Source organism: Metopolophium dirhodum, chromosome 4 (genome assembly GCF_019925205.1).
Source record: "Metopolophium dirhodum isolate CAU chromosome 4, ASM1992520v1, whole genome shotgun sequence".
Classification (NCBI taxonomy): Eukaryota; Metazoa; Arthropoda; class Insecta; order Hemiptera; family Aphididae; genus Metopolophium; species Metopolophium dirhodum.
This window is the reverse complement of record NC_083563.1, coordinates 13589572-13613939: the sequence shown is the minus strand read 5'-3', so window position 1 is coordinate 13613939 and position 24368 is coordinate 13589572. Positions and strand designations below refer to the sequence as shown.

At 28.3% G+C, this 24368-nt stretch overlaps 1 protein-coding gene across 1 annotated transcript in view; it reads right to left on the bottom strand.

The window, feature by feature from the left end:
- LOC132942595 (prolactin-releasing peptide receptor) overlaps window positions 1-22669 on the bottom strand; it is a 122660-nt gene extending 99991 nt beyond the window's left edge. The window contains exons 1-2 of the mRNA XM_061011148.1: window positions 22553-22669; window positions 15821-16223 (exon numbers count right to left, since the gene is read on the bottom strand). Coding sequence (XP_060867131.1) covers window positions 15821-16207 — 387 coding nt within the window. The 5' untranslated portion in view covers window positions 16208-16223; window positions 22553-22669. The remainder of the gene's footprint in view (window positions 1-15820; window positions 16224-22552) is intronic.
- Between the last annotated feature and the right edge of the window lie 1699 nt (window positions 22670-24368).

The window sequence follows — 24368 nt, the reverse complement described above, 5'->3', positions numbered from 1 at the left end:
ATAAACTGTGCCTATATAATAAACCTATTCCTTGGCATACTGTTACTTTAAATAGAATATTTAAGAAGAAGGAATGCTAATATTATGCCCAAATCATTAAAATGAGCCAAGTTATGAAATAAATAAGTGGTGCGTAACCAAGGAATTAGTTGGATCAAAGATGACTTCATAAACGTGAGTACCTACTACCTAGTCGTACAAAGCAAACTAATGCAATCAGTGAAATATAATTCAATAACGAATAACTGAGTAACTAATAAGTACAAATATTCTTAATGGGAATATTAAAAAAAAAATTCCTCCGGTTTTCTGTTTTACAATGGGCCGTAATAGTGTAAAAATGTATTCATTATCATTTTAATACAAAACATAATCATAATCATTGAGTTGAGTACCAAATAATAAATATTTTTTTTTACCTCAACAATAAACTTATAGAAATTAAATTGTGCTCATATAATTTAAAAAAATAATTTTCTATTACTAGTAATAAATTAAAATTTGATAGTATAGGTACCTATGTCCTTTCTATACCTTATTTTTAGTGAAAGCAATTGGATAAGAACCAACAAATATTTGGCATTTCAATCGACTTTAAAATACGTTGCGCACATATTATATTTCTTAGCAGACTAACTACTTAGTGTAAACAAGTATTTATTGCTTGTACATTTTATAAAGACGTGATACTTTTTGGAACCCTTTACAGTTATTGATTCGCTGGTTAAATACGGACATTTTTAAATGCTTCTTAATGTTTTTTTTTTAATTACCTACAAAATCTACATTTTAAAAGAAAATATATGATTTATTTTGCATACAAAACCAAATACTAATACTTGTAGTCTACATTTGTCGTTTTTTATATTTTTTAATGATTATATCTACTATATTATAATTGCAAAGATACAAAGTAAAACAACATTTTGTTATTTTAAGTAATTGAAATAACTATAGTTAGTATAATATTATCACTTTCATAATATCTACAACTTACACCCATCAGACTCAATTACAATGAAAGCCTCAAACTATTTAGTTAATATTTATTATTATCTTCATATTAGGTGGATTACTGTTTATATGCAACTAGAAATAGTACAAAGCATATTGTAATTTCAAAATTTTATAAAGTTTATACATATTTTTATTAAAATAATATTCCGAGTTGCATTATTTTAGAACATAAATAAAAAGTATGAATTGATTTAGTCAATATTGTTATAACGTTTGATATTATAATATAAAACAATTATTAATAAACAATCTCAAAAGTTTCTACTGTAATTTTGCATATATATGCTTTAAAATTGTTAATTGGTATGGCTTTTATAATATTTATCTTTCTCGCATGTCTTATAATTATATTCTAAATACAATATTCATACACAAGTCTTCCAAACTATTAAAATATTTAATACTTAGTTCTTTGGATAGTAATTTCTAAAGAACAAATTTAATTTAAAATAAAATACTATCTTTGATTTTTTTCAAAATTTTTAACTCAAATGTTACTTGTACAAAATAATAAATATAATATTCATTCTCCTTTTACTTAAAATATTTAATAAACATTAAAAAAAAGACAATTAAGCTAAAAAACTGATTAGTGATTTTTTTTAGGGACTCATTGGCATACCTATTATAGTAATATCGATACTGGAAGGAAATTATGAATCATAAATCATGATGCATTATTTAATTAAAAATACTTATATGAACCTAGTAGTTTGTTTACTGACAACTAATCACTATACCAATTTTTTGTCGATATTTTGAATTTATTTCTACCCCTAAAAATATTTAAATTCGATAAAAGTATTTCAAATTTTTTTTTTTAGGAAAAAGATCGTTTTTATGAAATTGTTTATTTATTTATTCAAATAAAAAATTGGACTCAAAATACTCAAAACTATAACAATAATACAAGTATAAATTTATAATATTTAATCAATTTTTATAGTTTTTATTATTTATTCTTAGGTCATCAAATATTAAAATAGTATTGGTGTATAGTGTTTAAGTACGGTTAAACACAGACTACGATTTATTTTTTACAATATTACTATAGTAAAAAAAAGCCATTTGGTTGATCGGAGCATTCTGTCAAAGTATATACTTGACTGCGTATTATTATTTTATTATTATTTTGATGGTACCTATACAAGAACTGTTTGGCTAAAGGTATATGTATGGGTCCCCACACGAACATGTTCAGTGGAGCCCATTATCTTCTTGATGAATAAATAAAAATAAAAATAAAAAAAAAAGAAAGGTGAAAACTTCCTGTTTTGTGGTGCTTTTTTTCAGCTCACAAAATTTGTAACCGACCCTACTTATCGATGTCAGTCACAATATAATAAGCAATAGGAATAACACAGTTTAAAATCTAGTGTATTATGCGATCAATAAACTATAATAAATACAATATATGATATTTTATATGACCTAAGACCTAACTGTACATTTGTAAAATAATACTTAATAATACGAAACGACGATAATACAAAATAATACTTTAGGAAACTGTTATCTTAAAGAGACAAATAAAGGTAAATTTATGTGACGGTATATTTAGGTGACTTTTTGTGATAAGTAAATGAACGTTATAAGTTAATGTCTGTGAGCATAATATCTTCACAATTCCAATCAAAAACTGGAGTGCTAAAACGTCCTATTTTTTCAATTAGTTTTTTGATTTTGGATCAATATTTAATAATTTTTCATGTTTCACAAACTGGATGAATTATGAGGGTGCATGGCCCTCACCCAAAAAAAACAATTTCGTATATATGTGAGAATCTGATCTAAAATTGTTATCGCCCGAATGAATGAATGGTTTTAACTTTTAACATTCCGTGCCGGCAATCATATGCCAATATATTGTTATTATAATAATATTGTGGTCATTATCTTCAACCCATACATTGTTATATTATATAATATCACCTGATAAGACTGTAAGATTAGATTGGACAGATTTTATTTTTGAAAACGTAAATTGATTCATTTTTAGTTTACTATGTTTTTAGTTTTTATCAAAGCGTTTTATACTGTTCAGAATTATATGTAATACTACACTATGTTTATTTGTAAACAATTGACAAATAAAAATTGATTTATTATTTTTTAGGTGAAATAACAAACATTGAAATTTGCTCTTGTAAAAACATTGTAATCTTGTTAATGAATCGAAATTTGTTTTAAAATCAAAATCCACCGAGACTGAGTTTTGTCAGCCGACATTATTATACACTTTCAAGTCATTTTGAGTGGATCGAAAAATAATAGAGACAGACTACTGACCACCATGGCCTATAATATTTTTTGAAACGTCTCTGTGCATACATAAGTGTTTTGTCATGTGCGCCGATAATCCATTCATTCGACCGGGCGACGAAAATATCTTCAGATTAGACTCACATACACCAGTACACCCCATGACGTCTTATTATAAATATTGTGAAAATAATGTTATTTAACTATGTTAATATGACACTATTGGCACGAAACAAAAACATTCCCCCTCAAAAAAGTTATGTCTGGTCGCGCTGCCGACGTGACTACAATATTGATATTTTATTATATTTTGTATACAAAATGGGCTTTCACCCAAGTATATAAGGTAGGTATTTAAAACATAACATACTATTATACAGTACCTATAACAATATAACAAAAGTGGCTTGGCTTGCAATAGTAGTCGCGCAACGTGACTAAGAGTAAGGAATAGCCGCTGCCACTAGTTCCCGGATGGGTGGTACCCGGGTTCGTAGTGCACAAAAACCTTGCCACACGTACACGTGTTTTCAACCGTACCAACCTTAAAGGCTAATACCTCAGTCATCAAAGCCTTAATCCAAAAAATATAGCAATATTAATTTATTAAGGGAAGACTGGAAGAGTGGTCCTCATTTGCTAATTTCATTAATCGAGTAATTGGTTCATTCGGCATATGATTTGTTGAGCAGATAGGAATATGAAAAGGAGTTTATGGCGTTAACTGTATAAGACGTGAAGGCACTTTACATTTAACGAGTGAAAGAGGAGAGGGAGAATCAATAGCAGAAGTGGTGAGTTATATGAGGAAGGAAATGTAACGAGACCAACGACGGGCAGCTAAAGTAAATAGTTTGAGATATTATCACGTTATACCAGCGTGGTCAGTATCCGGCACGACTTGCGGCTGTCGAGGTTTCCCGACAGCGGATATTGTTGTTTGCCACGCGGACCGGTGTCTACCACGTCTGCAATCATGTCGATGGCACGATATCGCTCCAACAGCACGTCAGTCGTGGTGACTGACCACCACAACGTATTGCCGCTTAATTTATAGAAAATAGTAATAAAGTATTTGCATTTACTTTAAGGCCATACGAGAATATATAATACTGGCCAACAGCAATGGTGTATTGTTATGGTGGTGGTGGATAGGGTTACGGGGGGTATACGGGATAATATACTGACTTCTATTGTTTTTATTTTTAACGTGGGTATACTATATAAATGTAAGATGATAAGCCCCGTTTTAGGTATTTTCAGTGACGAAAACAAAATATTCTAAATTTATTTGCAAATTTCAATTCTCAGATGGTATTTATTTATCTATATCAGGTGCAGCCATAAAATCTAAAATAATATTTTATCGTTGCCTATGCTAATCAAAATTCCAAATCGATAAACATAATTGTATGATTAATTAATCATTTGTAATTTCTGTGTTGTGTTGCATTTGCACATGAGTAGTGAGAACTACAAAATAATAATGGAATTGAATAAGTACCTACCATTATATTGCAAGTAAAAAAAAATGTGTTCGTTATTTTAAACACCGCGGGAGTTTTTAGAAGGATTAGTTGGAGTTATGTTAAAAAAAAAAAACAAATTTAAACCAAAATAGTGAATTATAATTATGTAGATTGTAGATAGATATGCGTAATATTTATTACTAATTTTTATTTTATATAAAAATGTATCTAATTGTATTAATTAATATTATGGATTTTTATTAAAAATAGTATTAAATCGCGTTGAAAGATTAGAGTTTCGGAAATGATTAACTTTTTCGAATTTTTCTTAAATTATAACTGACGCCAACGCTGCATATTGAAAAGGCGCATTTAAGATATAAATCAGGGCGTTAAGTTTTTTATTTTGTGCGCAAATGGGCTACACCCATTATATTTTGAGAACCTTTGAATGACCTTTTATCTACCTTGTACAATTTATGGGTTTATTACTGGGTACTTTACCTTATGGAGTACCTATAGGCTACATTACATTTTATGTAATTTTTCTAAATTTAAGTTACCAAAAGTAGAAAGTATCGTCAATTTGCATTGTGCGACTCCTTTCAAGTTTTTCATTGGATTTTCATAATTTTTTTTTTTTAAGTACCACAATAAATATCTACAAAAGACTATCTTTAAAAGTATTAAGTACTCGAATGAGGAGTTGAAATACAATATTACATTTATCGTCTGCCATATACGAGTAATCTAAGGTTATATGGTCGATGATATTATTTATTAGATTATTACGAACTCGTAAGGCTACATTTACCGATACCTAACATTTATTTATCTTGCTCACTATTAAATTTTAATACACCAGCTCATTATTGAATGAAGGAATTACCAGTTACCATATTACTATAACAGATAAGTGCATGAATATACATGCCGTATATTTGTATGAATAGTAAAACATGTGTTGTTGTATATAATCAATATTCAATGATGGCTTTGTTAATAATAAGCTGGTTAAATATTGAATATGCAATGACATACAGTCTTAAACGTATACCAACTCAAGAAATCCTCCCAAAAAAAAAACAAAAAATATGACAAAAACCGTCTATTTCATGTAGATCTGGTGAAATTATTACAATATAGGTATATTGTGTAAAGGTTTGTAAAAAGCATGACATGTGGACATATAAAAAACTATTTAATTTCTTTTAATTTTTCAATTTATTTATTGAAATTAAACATAATAACGGGACAAAAAAAAGCTTTACAATAAAATATGGTCTACCTTCTTTAAGCAGAGCTTGTGGCGAAGGCAAAGAGTTAAAATAATTAGTATTTTGTAATAACTTAGTAAATAATTTTTAGTAAAAGATAAAAATTTTTAATTTGTAGTTACTTATTAAATAAATGTAGTAACAAATAATAATTTATACTATAGATACCTCTTAATAATTAATAATATATAATTTAATATTAACCTCTTAATATTGTTTCTATGTATTTGGACAAAACGGAAATTTACTAAGTAAGATTTTACTGCGATTTTTCAAACCTATGCAAATACAATATAGGTAGGTACAATAAGTTCTAAGCGTTTTAGTAACATACGAAGTTGTCACTATTCTAACAAGGAACCGGTGAATATTGATTAAATATACATATTAATTATGTATACTTAATCAATAACGTGAATAATATAGGTGACTGATGTGCATTCTTCCTTGACGAGCCATCAGGCACGTAATCCTCAGAAACTCTGAGGTGCTTTCGTCGGGCCAGATATTCGTTTTGCCAACATTTCGTCGTAGGTACTGCACAACTAGTCCAGTCAATAAGGACCCAAAAATGGTGTTTGCTTGCAATAAATACTAACGTTTAGAAACTTGGCAGAAAGTTTCGTCTTGAGGCACTGGTTAACCAAAAACAAGTCACCATTGCTCCGAAGTCCGTAAGTTCCAACTATCTTGAATTCTACGTGACAATTTATGGTAGTTCAATAATAATAATACTTTCAAAAATATTGACTTAGCAAAAAAATTGTTTATAATATTAAAATGAAATTTCGTAAAATTTTTATTAGAAAGCTTATATTCAATATTAACGTTAGTGTAATATATAATCGACAAAATCCACCCACCCGTCATACAAATTGATACTTATGTATTAAAATAAGAATAATAAGAGACAAATATAAAAACCCATTGATCTACTATTATTATTTCAAAGGATTACATGAGACGTGTTTTAAGTACGAATTATCTCCATACTCTATTTAATTGATTTCCAAAAAATGTATGCGGTAAAAATCTGTTTTATATACGATTACATAGAACCCACGCATAATTACATGCGTTGTAAGTGGTTGCGATACAGTATCATGTTTTTGAATATCAGGAAACTTGAACATTTTAAACTATTCAATAAAATCCAGAACTTCAAAATGTCACCTACATCTTTAATAATCCACATTCATTACCATTTTAAAATCAGGTGAAAAATATGTACTTAAACTTTATGACACACCTGCAGAACAAGAAACTTATATTAGCAACTACCTTTCCTTTATCCGAGAAAAGCATCCAAAACAAAATTTAATTTAGCAAGCTTTCCTCTTACACGAGAAGCTTTAAAATATATTTATTCTGAACGTAACATCAGGTGCAGACATGGTACGGACGTGAAATCAATGCAGAGGATTGGAGATGAAAACTAACAAAATGCGGATAACAACCTATACTTGCCAATAATGAACCGGCGCCAAATAGTGTTTTGGAAAATATTTCTTCTGCGTGTCAAAAAATTGTGGATTGGACACAAGACTGAAGGAAACGAGAATTGAAATGTCCTATTGCATGTAAAACATGTTACAGTGAATCATGCTTGTAAATGCACAATATGATGTATAGTCCAACCAGACAAATAGTTGAGCGATACCGATTCTAAACATGAATAGGAAACCACGTAAAAACCAAAAAAATATAGGTACCTAATAATGTTGTATAACTGCCTGTACACAAAAATATTTTGTTTAATTTTATTTCAGATGAAGAGTTGAGTGATTAAAATTATGATCACAACAATGAAAAAAGTAAAAAGTTCAAATGTAGAAAAACATTTTAAATATACATAATTTATAAGTATGTTGTCTTTATTTTTACCTATAGATTTTTTTTATTTATTCCATTTCTTAATCATGTTTAATGTTTATCATTTTAAATATTTAAATATATAAATAATGCATTTTATGATATTTATGTAATTCAAAATTATTTTACTTTATTTAACTAATTTATAACGTTCTTCCGAAAAAATTAGTTACTAGTTAAAATGTAGACTATTCAGTATATTTTACAAACGTTAATATGCACACATTTACAGAGACTAATAAGTAATAAGTCTTATTTAAGCCTTATTAGTAGGGCTTTGAAGTTGTAGGAGTTGCATATTATTCTATATGCTCTCGATTTATAGCAGACCTAGCTATAAATCTGAGCTACACGATGGTCAATTTAAAAATCGGATATTTAAAATGCATACTTTGCATATTGCATATTTTGTCAATTTTAGGGGAAAAGTGCATATACCTATATTGATTTTCATACCTACTCATATTTTGCATATTATTTAATATTTACTAAAAAAATTTATCTTTTCAGTTCTTGAGCTGTGTATTTTAATAAGAATATTGAAAATATATAACTCAATATTGTTTAATACAGGTAAGTATTTATTGTTGCAGTCGACTATTAATTTAACGACAACTGTGTGATCTGCATCTAATCTCTATCGCGCTAATATAATATGTACTATCTTTTCGAATATATTTTTTTAACTATTTTTTTCAGTTCAATAAAATATCAAAACTGTATACAGTTTTCCACCATATTTTAAATATTATAAATTTATTTTTCCAAATTTTCCATTATTTTTAGTGCAAATTAATAACAATATCATTTTTTTTTTCGAGTATTAAATTATTATGAATATTTATCAAACTTTTTTACATATTTTACAATTTTTTCGTGCATATTTACATGCATATTTTTTCGATTTTTGGATCCTATAACTTCCAAGCCCTACTTATTAGTTATAAGTAATAACTATGCAAATGATAAGAAAGGTTGTATAAATGTATACAAATAACAAAAAATGGTAATTTATAGTAAAAATTGTCTACAAATCTGATAATTACAAATTATTGTTTTATGATTCACACATGATTTTATAAAAATACGGCTTTAATGGCTATTAATGCGTTTGTCGCCTACCTATTCGCCAATTTAATGGACGTGACATCACAATGTACGAAGGTCGGATGGATTTTGTCAACTATATCATTGATTATATCCTAATATACTATATTACACTGACGCTAATATTGAATATAAACTTTCTTATTAAAAATTTAATAAGCTTCAATTTTTATATTAACAATTTTTTTGTCAGTCAATATTTTTGAAAATAATATTGAAAAACCATAAATTATTACGAAATATCCAAGATGGAAGACACTTTTGAAAACTTCTGAGTAATGGCAACTTTGTTTGGTTAACAAGCGCCCTCCCCCCCCCCCCCCTAAGACAAAACTTTCTTCCAAGTTTCAACATTTTAGTATTACAAGAAAAATCTCTTCATTGCCTCGACTAAACGTTTCATATTATATAAACATATTATACTCGCAGACGGTGTGAAAACGATCCAGTCGAAAATCTCAGTTAATCGTACGGTTGCAAGACTGACGTCGATAAAATGGACATTGACGACGTTTTCGTATGAATAATAATACTAACAAAAAATATCACAGTTACCGGGGCACTGAAACTCGAGAGTATAGTACCTATTATCATCATAAGAGGCACAAATCTTTTTTTTTACAGGGTAAAACCTATAAATGATACCCACCCACCATCATTAATCATTATGAGTTTTATGAGATAATCGTATACAATATTACATGTATAATATGATTAGGTTAGGTGAGGTTAGGTTTATATAACCTTTACCAGCTACTAGGGATCCCAACATATTATACACACAAATCTACCATCATTTTTGTTTTTTTTTTTGGAGGGGGGTGGTAATTAGGCAAGTACTGCCTCCTGCACTTGGGGATTTGCACCACTACCTATCCTGAACCTGGGAGTCGCAACTACGTTGGAGGTTGTCAGCCCATGATAAAACCTATGCTGCATGTAAATAAGGAAAATATTTAATTTTTAATTTTAGTGGTTGTCACTTTAAAATGATTGAGAATATCTAGTATATGAAGGAACTCACCTCAGCCAGGCCTTATTGCGGGTTTATCAAACCTCACTATGAAATTCACGGATCAACGCGTTGTCGCCGAAATTCGTATCTGCGAAATCCAGTAAGTATGCCGACCATAATATTGTTTACGGTATACTCGCGACGATCAGGTAACTCGATATTTGTCGCCGGAAAATCGCATGAAACGGTCATCGTGACTGGTTTTTCCTCGCCCGTCTTCGCCATCCGATTCTCGATCTCGTTTTTATTTTTTCACGTCCGAAAGTGTGACGAAATCCCGACCACAAAAAACTTATCGATCCTGCCATTTTTATAATCACCGTTTGAGTGCGTTATGTGTTGTATGTCTGTGGTTATACTTTTATGTCGTAGCAAACATAGATATTAAAGAATATATCTATGGTTGTAAAACGAGTCCTTATCACCCCCGACCCGACAGCACACGCCGCCATTATACCACCGTGTAGGAACAAACATACGCACCATTTATTACCACGTAGGGACTTACACATCTCATTTTTATACTTGCGTAAGAACTTGCGAAATAATATGTACTTTTTTCTATCGTGTAGGAACTAACCAATGTATGAACTTACATTCGCCCTTTCTAGCAGCACGTCGAGGTTGGATGTACCATTATTATCCACCGGTTCCTTGAAGGAATATACAATTTGATGCGCCCATTTTAAACAGTTAAGAAATTAGAATTAAATTAAATAATTGATTTTTCGTAGTATAAGATCTTTAAACCAATAAGCCAATAAGCCAAGAAAATCAGAAAAATTTTTTTAAAAATTAATCGTGAAATCCGCATGTCGAGTTTTATTAGGTTTCTATAGACTATAATAATAGATAATTAACAAATTATCCTACATGCATTATTGTCAGTTCGTTAATAATTTATAATCCAATGACACAATATAATACACGCACTTTTGTGTAGCCGTAATGGAACTGAATGCGCCCTAATCAATTTGTCTGATTTTATACTACAGGTTAGGTCACAGGTCAGGTTCATACTTTATTTAGTGGTGATGCCTATCCGAAAGTTATTGATATTGCAACGAAAATTAAAATCTATAAAAATAGCATATTGTCATGTCCAAGCAATACCATGTTTTATTATTTTGGGTTATTTTTAACCAATTGATAAAAATATTATTATTTTAATATTTTGTCATATTTTTTGATATCTGTTTAGTTTACAAACGGTCTATCAATTTTCAAGTCAAAATTTTAAATTAACGCGCTATAAGTACAATACGTGTTATTCTTAAAATACGTGTGCAAATGGCCGTTTCATATTATATACTATATAGGTACGTGCAGGCACATCTTAGACGATACAATATATTTCTGTTTTGAGCAAACAATAAGTATTAAGTATAATATAATAAATCATCACCAAGTAATAAAAACGTATGTGAACAATTTGAATACCTATAGGTGATTAGCAATCTTAAGAAAGGCATTGTTCAAAATAGTTATGAGTACATCTTATTACCCTGTATTTATACTACCTATTTAAACCGTGTCATAATTTAGTATACAATACCAAATTATGTTTTATTATTTATTTTATTATTAAACTTAAAAGTCGTTTGGTAAATGTTGCTTTCGCCAAACTAAAATTAAATTATGTTTAATCATTCAAATAAATATTATTTAGAGAAAGTTTACTCAAATAATAACTTAATTGTATGCCAGTTTAGTTATTCTAGTTGAGTTAACAGAATTTATTTTTTAAGTTAATCATAAATATCAGACTGCAAAAATGTTAAACTTTTATAAGTCACTTTTCCTTGATAACACTTATACTTATAAGTTATAATATATATATTTTTGGCGAATTATAAATATTTTATAAAAAAAATTTAGTTATGTACATTATTGATAGCAGTGGCGTGACGAAAGACTTTATTTGAGGCACGTGCCTCAGCTTAAAGGGTGGTGGGTGTCCTGGAGACTAGGGGCATTTCACATATAGTAAATAATTTATTAAGTACACAATAAGACTAAGCCAATCATTCTCAGTTATCATTTAAGTAAATACGTAATTATTTATATAAATATTTATAATTATTAATATAAATTATTGTGCCTCATAAGTTAATGAAGTTCGCCACGCCGCTGATTGATAGTATAGTTCTATATGCTTTATTTAACAAATACAATTTTAATTAAAGACCGCTAATTCTTAGTTATTAAAATAAAAAATAAGTTGTATCGTTACTTTAAAAAATAAACTTATTAATTATTATAATTGTATAATAATAATATACTTACCTAAATCAAAAAAGGAATAATTTATACCATTTAAAAGTTAGAAATTTATGAACGAATATAAAATGTCATTAAATTAATAGAATTTCTCATGGGAAAAACATATTTTAATTTTATCTTTTAGTTTTATATTTTGGTGGTTATAAATGTGTTTAAATATTATTAAAATATACAAATTAGTAAATTACCATTCTAACTCTTATTTCAATATGCATAATAAATTATATTTAATTCCATTATGCATGTTTAGTTGTTGTGTCAAATATTTAATTTACGAAAAATTAAATTATCTCAAAAGAACTTCAAAGTAATATAAAAATATTAGTTTCTTTTAAATTCTTAAATAGGTACATTTGTATTTTTTTTAAATGGATAATAATCAAATTTTGACAATACCACTACCACTACTCACTTTTAAAAAACCATTTAAAATTAAGGACACACCACAAACTCAATTACTCGTATAACTAATGGCTATGAACCATACTGTGAACTGTAAATATTCGTAAATAGAATAAGCACATTTTTCATAAAATATAATATATTAATATGTCTACAGTCTTGGCATTTATATTTGACAAAAGATATTTGGTAAACAGACAAACATTGAATAAGTAATACACCCTAAAAATGAAATTCTGTAAAAATGTTTTATAAGTTGGGTTTTATAATTTAGTTTCACTGTTGAATGAGATGGAATGGAATTTTGATATTTTTGTCAGTTTATTTTACAGGAGTGTGTAACATTTTCCGGGTGGAAATAGACTGATCGACAATTCGTCAATGTCTTCGTTGACACCAACAACATTTACTGATTTTAATAATTAATCATCGTGTTACGTAAGGTACGTACAATTCTCAACCATATGCCTTCGTTGAGCAATTGACTGACAAGGGTACCGGTGGCCGGTGTATATATTTGTTCACAATTATACCAAAAGTAGGTTAGAACCTTGGGGGATGCAGTGTTGAAGGTTTTATTCAACGTTTATTAACTATTTCAATCATTGACATAGTGTTTTGAACACTTAATGAAAAATAAAATAAAAATCAGTGGTCAGACTATTACTATTAACTAGTAAGGTTGTAGTTTTGAGAATTAATATAAAATGCAATACAATTTAATTTTTAATTTAAATTTAAATTTAAGGAAATCTTTTTCTTCAGTGTGCTTCAAGTGTAATAATAACAATATTTCTTGATAATGATATTAACATTTAGATAACGAGTAAAGTATATATTTTTCAAATGGTTAAAACCATTGTTACCTATTACAATCTGTTAAGGAAATGATTTCTTTGAAAATGTTAATGTATCTAAATCAAAATTGGAACAAGTAGTTTTTAAGTTCTTATAATAATATATTATGTACTAAGGATAATAATAGGTTTATAATATATATATTATATAAGACATAAGTCAATTGTTAAACCATGTATGTAATATTTATCACTAAGTAGACAAGTAGTACTATCGTAATAATCAATCGGACAATTTTTACAAATAATAATAATAATGTGCTAATAGATTAATACTGATTACCTACTATAATTTTCAAACCATCATAACTTTACATATAAATTAATATAATTACTCCCCAAACGTCATGAAATAAAAAATCAAAATATATTTTAACAGGGGCGTAATTATGTGAGGAATATGGATAATATTTACAAATCATGAATTTTCGTTACTTCATCTGTAGTAGAAAACTCAAATAAAAAAAGTCAAATTGATAACGACATTTTTTTTCCTATCACCTACCAACCTAATCCTAATGAAAATGTTTCACTAATTGTTTATTTTATCATTTTATTTTCATGAAAAAATGTTCAAATTATTTTGAATTTTTTTGAGTTATTTATAGACATTTTCAATTTTCTTAGTTTTTTGTACAAATATCAATAGACATTTTATAATTGGTCGAAATGAATGAAAACTGAATATAACGTTTCTCATACATTGTTATAAATTATAATAGCAGTTGAGAAATACTAAAGATCTATATGCACGACAATCTTTTTAAATATTTATAAAGTTCACATTTTGACGAAATCTCAAAATTTTGCAAATTATTTTGTAGTTAAGAAATTATAAAATGTTACATTCTTATAGCTAAGGGTTGAAATTCAAATTAAGGTTACTCGTAAATGGTTTGTGGACAATTGAAACTTTTAGAGTATATTATTATATTTTATACACATAATGAGTAATGACATTTTAAAATCCAATTTTTTCAGCGAAAATGAATTTAACCTACTGTAGTTCTAATGCCTAACAGTAAAATTAAATTACTTTAATCACAATAATATCATAAAATTGAACCAATAATATTATAGGCTAACAGATCGTCTTCGCTCAGAATCGTTGTTCGTATACCATGATTTTATATCATTGAATTCAAATTTAACACATCCATTACCGTGACTCTCTAGACATCTAATGTACAGCAAAGCGCTACCCACTTACCCGTTTTTTTCTAAATGCATTTTGTTGAAAAACAAATTTGTGGTAAGGCAGTAAAGCCAAAAGCGGGTGTAGGGGCAGAGCCGTCCACGAGTAGGTGGTCATAAAATATTCAAATCCCTACCATAAAACATTTGTAGTTACGCCACTGTAAGTATTTTGATATAGGATATATTTGGGCGCTTAAGTGTAGGTACTTAAAAAAATCGAAAACCAGAATCCGAACCAAACCTCGATTCGGGGATAAAATGGGGTGCTATGTTCGATGAATCACCTTGTTCAAAGTGTACGGTTAATAGGGTTCGAATTTCAATGCAAAGTACATTATTTTTGAGGTGTTCAAGGACAGCAGGTACATTTCAAGTAGGTATTATCCTACCATTGTAAATCGTTTCGTGTAACAGATACATCAAAGGTAAAACTTACCTATACTTAATAATACACTGTACGAGCTTTTAGTGTAAATTAGGGAATTCAATATATTATATCAAGAAATATTGTTTTCATAATATATTTACTAACTGTTTTAAGGTTTTTTTCATCCATACCAAATGTCAATATCGTTCTATAAATGAAAACGATAACGTATTTATTTATGTCCTACCATTATAGGATGTGGTGTCTTACTCAGACAAATAACAACTAATTGGTCTGTGTTGGAGATACATCTTATTTATTTCCAGTATACTGTTTATTTATTATGCGTGCCCAAGTATGGTATTTAGTTTTGGTATTATTGTTAGATTAGTTAGATAAAGTGTTAAAACATTCAGAAGTTACACCATCGTATTCCAATCGGTTGCATATAGTAGCGTGCCTATACAATTTTTAAGGGCATTATTATGTTAAAAGGGCATTTTTGGTTATTTTTAGAGTATTCGTTGAATGTTTTTGGACATTTAAATCGAGGCCATAGACTTATAAATTATAATACACTCCTGGACTTATAAATTATAACTTGATAATATTGTAATGTAACGGTGAAATCGCCGATCGTTATCCCGTCTATTTCGGCGGACGAGGTAATAATGTTATATTTGTAGACACCCTACCTGGAGCATTGGCAGGAAAAAGCACAGGAACCGTCCGAATATCCAGTTTTGGACCAGCAACACCATGAGCGATATGGGCAGCACGGAAACGCACTCGACGATGCCCGTGACGGCCAGGTTGGCCACGTAAACGTAAACCGGGTCGGCCGCGTACAGCCGCTTCCTGGCCACGATGGCCAGCACGTACGCGTTGCACAGGGCGCCGGCCATGATGAGCGCGCTGTAACCGCACACGAACGCCGGATAAGTGTGCCGGACAGACGGCCGCAGCTGTGGCCGGTTGAAGTCCGTCGTGTCGTTCCGGAAGCCCCGCAGGTAGTCGACCACCACGTCCACCCATTTGTGCGGCAAATCGTCCAACTGGTTGGCGGACTTCAGCTCGTCCATCGCGGTGCTGGCCGTCCTACACTCAACAGAATAACGGTCGTAAATTAGCCAGTGTTCGCCAATGGCTCCCAAGACAACCTAGTCGTATGGTCGTAATATGGACACTTTGTACGGTCACACAGATAAAATAAAAAGCGTGAACGGTCCGCACCATTAGAAGTATAGTGACTACGTTCAATATGGCGTTTGTAATATTTCTGGTAGAAAAAAATGTACGTATACAGTCGAGAGTCGATAACTAGGATCTCAATAAGGAGACTACAAATAAATGTCACTTATGTATTATTCGAGTAATTTACCTCAAACACAGCTAAACAAACTTCAAGGGACAAAAAAAATTGTCGGCCTATCGAGGTTAGGTATATTACCGACTGTAGTTTACATATAGGTTAGGTTAGGTATATTATTATTAAAAATTTAAATAGGTATATGTATCGGTAGTCATATAATTTGACTGTAGATTTCAAACGTAAATCAATAAATAGTCATTAGAATCATTACATGCCTAATTTGTATTTATGTACAGTGTACATATCAATTATAAATACAGAATATTATACCAACTTAAAAGTCAAATGTATGGCATTGTGGCAAAGTATTTCAAATAATTGTTGATTATAGTTATTGTTTTATTTTAGTGATAGGTAGAGGCTCTTGTACTTATTTTTAAAAATTATTAAATTTAATTTTGAGGATTTAAAATTGTTCGTAGTGTAAGACTAAAGCGTGTACAGTGTACTCCCAAATGTCACCAAACTAATACTGATCGTGATCCCACGCGATTGATCAACAGTTTTGTACAATTTAATCTCGTCTTTTAAAATATATTTCCCAGTTTATTTTCACCATAAAAGTGCTCTAGATCATGAATTATTATCTTTATCACCGTACAAATATCCGTGATCAATTATTACCAATTAACTTCCACCGTACAATTTGTCCGCGGTACACAAACCAAATAACAGACGTAGACGGTAATAACTAATAAGTGTTCGTTTGCCGAATTGTATACATCTTTTATGCCGGAAGGTTTATTACAAATTGAAAATTTATAATTTACTTAGGTACATCAATTGTGCCAGGAAAATACCATTACGAAAACTCAAACGTGTTATCAATGTAAACCCGGACAAATCAAAAATATTCACGATTCACATAATATATCATACAATATTTAGATAAAAGAAAAGCCACCGATGTTTTTCGTTACTTTACATTTTAATAGACGATTGTACAAACAACTAAATATTACTGCATACTGATCTTTTGGAAAAAAGTGATATCATATTTTAGTAAAACCTGATTTTCGTAGGTACTACCTTTTATTCCCCCGTTCAAACACCGGGAACGGGTGGAATTGTTTATTACAATACTCAAGTACCTAGGTCCTAGATATTCCGTTGTGATGAATTTCTTATTTTATCGCATGAAGATAGCAAACGTAAATGTAGTGCTGGCTCGATTGATATAAGTCAACGGGTGTACTTCAATACTATCCGGTGGAATTGATGTATAACCTTGTTGAATCCCATAATTTTTAGTTTATTGTTACACGCTTATCAGTGTATCTATGTAAACCTTTTTTTTTGCCCCGTGGTATCGAGAACCGGAGGGGAGACTGCATTAGCATTACGTCCCCTCCGTTAGCATTACGTCTCCTCAAAGTTAACATTACATCCCCTCGGTTAGCATTACGTCTCCTCAAGTTAGCATTACGTCCCCTCAAATTAGCATTACATCCCCTCCGTTAGCATTACGTCCCCTCTATCTATGTAAACCTAGACTAGAATGTTCCACGCTCTATACACATGTAAACGTGATTCCTAAACTTCCTAAATCCAAAGATAGAGTATGTCTACAACAAAATACCTAACCAAATATCAAAAGTGTCATACTGAATAATTTGATACTATACCAACAATCGTTCAATGTATGTGATTTACTCTCGAAGTTGAAATATTATGACGTTAAAATGCTGCCCTTGTAATTGTTATTGTCACAGGCAAAACGTTCGTGAGTGGTAGCCTAATTAAATACATAATATTATAACAATCAACATAATATTATGTCGTGTCTCTTTAATTTTTTTTGTGTCTGTCATCCCCTTTTAACACAGTAAAAATGCTTGGATTTTCTTCAATAGTATCTTTTCTGATAGGAAAGTAAAAATAGTTGGTACTTAGAGTTTTTGAAAGGAAAATGAAATGAAAAATTAAGAAAAAACGGGAATTTTTACGCAAAATAGGTTTTCGATAAAATCGATATTTTGGTTTTTGGTGTAACTCTAAACCAAATTACCGTACATACATGAAAGTTTCACTGATTGTTTATATAAGCATTTTCTATACACGATAAAATTTTAAAAAATATTGATTTGTTTTGAACTGTTTACGAACATTTTCAGTTTCCATTTTTTTTTTTAGTTTATTTGTTGGGTAAAAAAGCTTGAAAATGTAATACAATATAGGTATATGGTATATCTTAATATATTGTTACAATGACATTTGAAAAATATTAAAAATCCAGTCAATATTTTTTTTTATAATTATTTAAAGTTAAAATTTTGACAAAAGGCGTAAAAATTACGAAAATGTGCAAATTGTTTTGAGTGAGAAATTCCAAAAAAAATTTTTTTAAATCTAAGATTTTAAAATGTAATACAAGATTCCATATAGTAATAGTCAAATTAAATTTTTATGAGCGTTTGAAGTTCAAATTTTTACGACATTGGACATTCACTCGTAGCAATTTTCTTATTTTGTTGTAATTCAAAAACGAATAACATTTGAGATTTATATCATAATAATTATGTTTATTTTATCAATTCCTATACTTGATAATATTTTTAAAATATTTTGCCTTGTTGTGAGCTATTAGCGGACAATTTAAAATTAAAATTTTTTTTTTCTATAAATATCAATAAACTTTTATTTGCTTGGTCAAAAAGCACGTCAAAATTGAATATAAGACTCCTGATATATTGCTTGAATAACAGTTGAAAAATTCTTTTTATAAGCATTTAAAGTTCAATTTTTGACAACATTTATCAAATTTAAAAATTATTTTGTAGTTAAAAATTTATAAAATGTTCAACTTTTATAGCTAAGGATTAAAAACTTACAAGGTTCCACATAAGTAGATTATTCTGTAACCAAAAAATCTCAAAAATTTTTTATAGTTATTTTATGCTCAAATCTGGAGGATTTACTTATCAAATAACCAAGAATAACGATTTAAGTTATTTTGTTGTAATTTTATAATATTATTAATTCAACTTACCGGCTACCGTATTAATAATAAAGTAATAACAATATAAATATAAAATAAAATATCTACACTGACAGATCGTCACCGCTCAGTATCGTTTTTCGTATACAATGTATACTATTATATTATCATTGAATTCAAATTTAATACCATTCATTATACAGTGACCCACACTTGTAACCTACTGTACAGCAGAGCGTTATCCATTTACCCACCTTCTTTTTCTTTGGGTCTATTTTGGTGAAAACTAAATACACCCATATCATGGTTTGAGACTTGAGACAATAACATGTTATCATCCGAATTCGACGTTTAGTAATTAGAGTAAAACACATCGAGTGTAATTATAGGTAGTTATATCTACGATTACGTTTTTCAAATTTCGGTAAATTACAAGTAGGAAATGTCTCATACATTGCCAATCCTGTAGGTTATTGAATATGTTAAGGATTTTGCTTCTCACTGACTAATTGAAAATATTACCTATGAGTTTGATTTTACCATGTACAATAATACCTATTTTTTAAAGAATTTTTTCAATGAATTTATAATAAATTATATTGGTATTTAGAGCATTATGTGTCAGCAAGATTGTAAATAAAATAAAATAATTTCTACTAAAAATTTGTTTTCTTTCTTATGGGTCATAAATTATAAACTAATACCAATATTTTTCTGGTATTTTCCTTTGTTACGAAATGTTAAAAAATTATTTTAAATGCGTATGCTTATTGATTCTACATTTCTAGTGTGTATATAATTAATATATTTTGTAACCCAACTGATATTGATGTATATTATACAAAATTGTATCTAAGTAAATATAAAGTTCGCATATGTCATAATAGGCAGGACCAATTTTAGACTTATTAGTTTATAATAATTATTATATTTAAAAAAATAAACAAAACTTTATACGATTTTATAAGTTATATCAATGTATATATTATAGTTGATTCCAGAAGTATTATATGTTATTTTTGTATTAGCTTGCAGTTACCTTTATTGTATATTTATAATGACTTAAAGTTAAAGGTAGTGCATATTTTCAACGTTTTACGTCATAAAAATGATAAATGAGCTAAATGGCACCATTAGATTATTTTTAATAAAACAAAATCTGGTGAAATGAATACAAATAAGTTGAGAACTAAATAATGACATTTATTATAGTTTGACAAGGAAACCCTAAACGAAATCTTAGAAGTATTTTCAATACCCCAAACAGTTTTTTCTAAAAAAGTGCAATGAAAATAAAACTCAATCCTTATTATTTGTTTCAACTATTTATTTTCCTTCGTAAAATTATGAAATCTAGAATTACATCAAATATAAATATTAAAGAATTAAAGCATATTATAAAAACAGTTTCGTATTATTACATGAGAATAAAGAACTCTTAAAATAAAAAATATTAGACATTGTGGATGTACAAATATATTTATATTTAACTCTTTATCAATTCTATAATCTTGTGTGAAAGTTATTTGTACTTTTAGTGTTAAACATTTTAAAATACCTGCTAAAATGGATAAACAGTATCAATAAAAATAAAGCAATATACTCCATAAACATAAAGTACATAAATAAAATACCATTTATTATATTTCATCTACTGCAAATTGAAGTCGAACATAGCTCTTATGCACATCGTGATGATCGGTAGTCATTTATCACGATATTTCCGAAATTATTTTCTAATTTAATATAGTCCATAAATAAATAAAAAATATTATCATCACGACGAACTCTGATTTGAGTTTTATAGTCGAAACCAAAGTTCTAAAACTTGTTTGAATTCCTTATAAAATGTGGATTTTTTGTAGGTACATGGGAAAATATGACTGATGCAGATAAGTCTCTTCATATAATTTTAATACTTATCAGTTATCTAATAAAGTTTAAAAGGAATTATTATCATATTCAGTAAATACGATGTCCATGGATAAGGGAACTCCATAGAGCACCGCATCCATTAAAATTAAATTTTTTATCTTTGAGTCCAATCACAGTGAAATACAGTTTTTTATAACCAGAAAGTCAACAATTCTTTTAAAGCATTTAACCACATATTATTATTAGTAGGTATACTTGTATACTACATATAATATTATAAATGATAGAAACAGAATTATTTTCCAGAACATTCTGTATTCTTTTTTTAATATAATAAATGTATATTTCCGATAATAATCACTAATAATATTATAAAAACTATAAATTTCAATCAAACTAAATTTTACATTCCATGCAAAGTTAGAACAGATCGGTTTTCTATAGATTTATTATTTTTTTATATTGTTGTATAAACTCTATACTATAGAGTATAGATAATATATTTAAACAGGTTATTTTTGGAATATTCCCGAATACTTCACGAAAAAGTAAAAGAAAAAACTACTAAATAAAAAATAAAACAACACTTTAGACTTATTTTTATAAAAATCAATTTAACTTACTTACCATTTTTTTCCAACTAATAATTATGATTATTGATAAATGTGTAATTTGCATGTCTATTTATATAATACAACATTTTAAAATTGTAGACAATTTTTTTAAGCTGTATCTTCAGAATAGTCATTTTATTTTTTAATTTAGAAAAATACTATAGTTGGATATATTATGCGATTTATGTCATTATCACATGAAAGATATTTTATCAGTATAATATGTTCAACTGATTTACTATATTAGTTGAATATTAAAAAATATTTGAACCTTTAATTATATTTTACTGTACATAATATTTTATATTAAAATACTGAAAAAATAACTAAAAATTGCTTTTTCTATAATATAATAAAAATGTTAATTGTAGACTTAAAAATTATTTAAATCCTCAAAATGAAGTTAAAAGTTATATACATATTTAATTTATAAACAAATTAAATATCACACTTATATTTTATTTTTATCATACCATAACAATTAGTTAATAATACTAAGATAAAAAAATATTTAATTAAACTCATAATTTGGATCGAATATAATATTTTAAATAATATTCAAATATTAAATAATACATTTTTTAAATATAATCTCGTTTTAAATCTATTAATAAATAAATAAACTTACTGATACGTAATTAATAGATGAAATGTACAAGTTACGGTCGTCTTGACTTTTAGGTCATTTTGGGCAAAACACTCCGAAAAGACTGACAGGTGAAGCTGACGCAAACCTCTAGCATCTCGGTCGTGTACCACACACAAACAGAAAATGGTTGCTATGGCATCAGTACAACGCGTTGTGGCGCTTTTGCTCGACGAGTTTACTGAACATTTATTCCATTTATTATATTATTATTTTATCAATGATCATTTTGTTCAAAACAAACGTACATTTATAATTGTAAATTTATGTACTATTGTGTACCTACGTATGTATTGATTATTGAATTTTGTTGTAATTAGTTGAAAATTAAATTGATATGCGTTAAAATAAAAGTGATTGTGAAGAAACTATTATTTGATCACGTGCTTTTATTTTTAGTTGGGTATAATAATAATTACATTTCAATAATACCAGAAATCATTTAAATGATAAATAATATATATCATAATATTCAAATTTAATTAAAACACGATACACATAACATTGTATTAAATATTTGATATAATATAATACATTATAGGTACTATATGTATTTAACAAGTTAGTTTGAAGTTTTGACCAACTATTCAAAATGGTTGAACAAATAACAATGCACTATGAGTTTTGTATGTAAATTCTTATGTTTTAAAATATAATTAATTATAATAACTATTATCAAACGTAAAGATTTAAATATCTTTTATAACAATGATTTTAAATTATGTTTATTTTATTTTGAATTATTCATAAATTAAATTACATTAATACAAATTTTCTATGTGTACAATAATTAAATTAATACCAACTTAACAAGGTTTGGTATAATCAAAATTACTAATGAAACCTAATTATTAGTTTTATAATACATTCAATGCAAGGCCGTTGCTGGAACAAATTTTTGGGAGTGGTTTAGACAAAATTACATATTTTCGAAATATAAAAAATGAATTTATAAAAAAAAATGTAGGTTTATAATATTACATGTGAGAAAATTGTTAATAACATATTTGTTTAGTATTAAGTCAGGCAGTATTATTTTTTACTTTTGTGAAACGATCGATCACATCACCTGGATTGATTTAAATTTGTCTATGTACATTGTGCACTCAAAAGAGCTAGTCTGACCTGTAAGGCAATATACTTCAATATACTATATACTTGGGTCTGATGAGTTTCGTAAATATTTGTTTAATCTTTTCATTGTAGAAAATGTGCGTTCTGGTGTGGAAGTCAAAACTGGTAATGTAGCTAATAGTTTGAAAAGAAAAGTTTTATTTGGAAAAAGTTCAGAATTGCATTTAGTACTTTATGCTTCAACAACCGAATTCGGGTAAAAAGTAAAAACGGTAGTACGTGTATAGTCTTCAATATGAGTTATCTCAATTATTATCATCATCCGTCGATAAAATATCGATTGTGACATATTTATTATACATAGCAAAATGAATGCCAACAAAATTCGTATTCTCGCGATTATCCATAGTTGAATGGTACAAGGCTTATACCATTATACCTACTATAAGTGGTATAACAATACAAACATCATATATAGTTAGGTATCATACTATTAGGGAAACATAGTAAATTATTATAATTCCTTTAGTTTCAGAAATTAAATTCAATAACTATATACGAAAAGTTTCGTTGGGGAGGGGGGGGGGGGGGGGGGGGTTAAACCCCCAAAACCCCCAAAAAATACGGCATTGATTCAAGTATTTAATTAAGATTCCCAGTATTTTAATTAACTTATCAAATAAAAATATTAAATTTTTTTTAAGATACTTAGTTTAAAATTTAG